Source organism: Squalius cephalus (genome assembly GCF_949319135.1).
Source record: "Squalius cephalus genome assembly, chromosome: 1".
In the NCBI taxonomy this organism is placed as follows: Eukaryota; Metazoa; Chordata; class Actinopteri; order Cypriniformes; family Leuciscidae; genus Squalius; species Squalius cephalus.
Window position 1 is genome coordinate 61,021,779 of NC_137122.1, and position 965 is coordinate 61,022,743.

At 38.7% G+C, this 965-nt stretch overlaps 1 protein-coding gene across 1 annotated transcript in view; it reads left to right on the plus strand.

Annotated features, from left to right (window-relative positions):
* LOC307170642 (uncharacterized protein) overlaps positions 1 to 470 on the plus strand; it is a 67,552-nt gene extending 67,082 nt beyond the window's left edge. Inside the window, exon 8 of the mRNA XM_079891835.1 lies at positions 1 to 470. This exon is cut by the window's left edge and continues 198 nt beyond it. Coding sequence (XP_079747961.1) covers positions 1 to 359 — 359 coding nt within the window. The 3' untranslated portion in view covers positions 360 to 470.
* Positions 471 to 965: the final 495 nt, after the last annotated feature.

The following is a 965-nucleotide window of genomic DNA, read 5'->3' on the forward strand; positions in this document are numbered from 1 at the left end:
ATCCTGATATATCAGTGTCATATAAAGGAATCAAGAGGAAAGGAAGGAGTGATGACTGTGTGTTTGGAGGGAATGAGAAGTCCTGGAGTCTGATCTGCTCTAATGACGAACTCTCTGTCAGTCACAATAATAAGTCCACTGCTGTTTCTGCTGGTTCAGGATCCTGTAAGAGAGTAGGAGTGTTTGTGGACGTGTCGGCCGGCACTCTGTCCTTCTACAGCGTCTCTGACACACACACACTCACACACTTACACACATTCACACACACATTCACTGAACCCCTCTGTGCTGGATTTGGACTTAATTATAACTCTTCAGTGTCTCTGTGTCACATTAAACAACAAACACACACTGACTGACACACACACACACACACACACACACACACACACACACACACACACCCTGACTGACACACACACACACACACACACACACACACACACACACACACACACACACACACACACACTCACTAAATTGTCATTTCTCCAGTTGTGTAACTGATTGTGTGTGTTACTGCATTATCGCCGTTATTGATATTCACACACTTTATTTGTGCACAATGTGTTATTAAAATCCTTCAGATGATCTGATTAAAACTGCTGGATCTCACAGGATTATTATAATCAATAATGTGAGATGAATAACACATCATCTATATAATCATAGAGATAACTGTAAAATGAACATTAATCTACTGTCACCTCCAGTATTTCACTGTTAATTCACATGTTTTATTACAGTTTAATCATGTTATTGTAGTTTATGGTCAATAAACGCTTGTTCCTGTTTCAGTCTGAACATGTTTCTTCAGTTGTTGATCTTTGACTGTTATTTTCATTCATGATAAACGTTTGTCACCCTGAGTTTCACTGTTTTTACACGTTTGCTTTTTAATGTCCAGTTTTGACTGAATCACTTTATGAATCTTCATCAAAAGAGAGTTTGGACTGAATCTAATA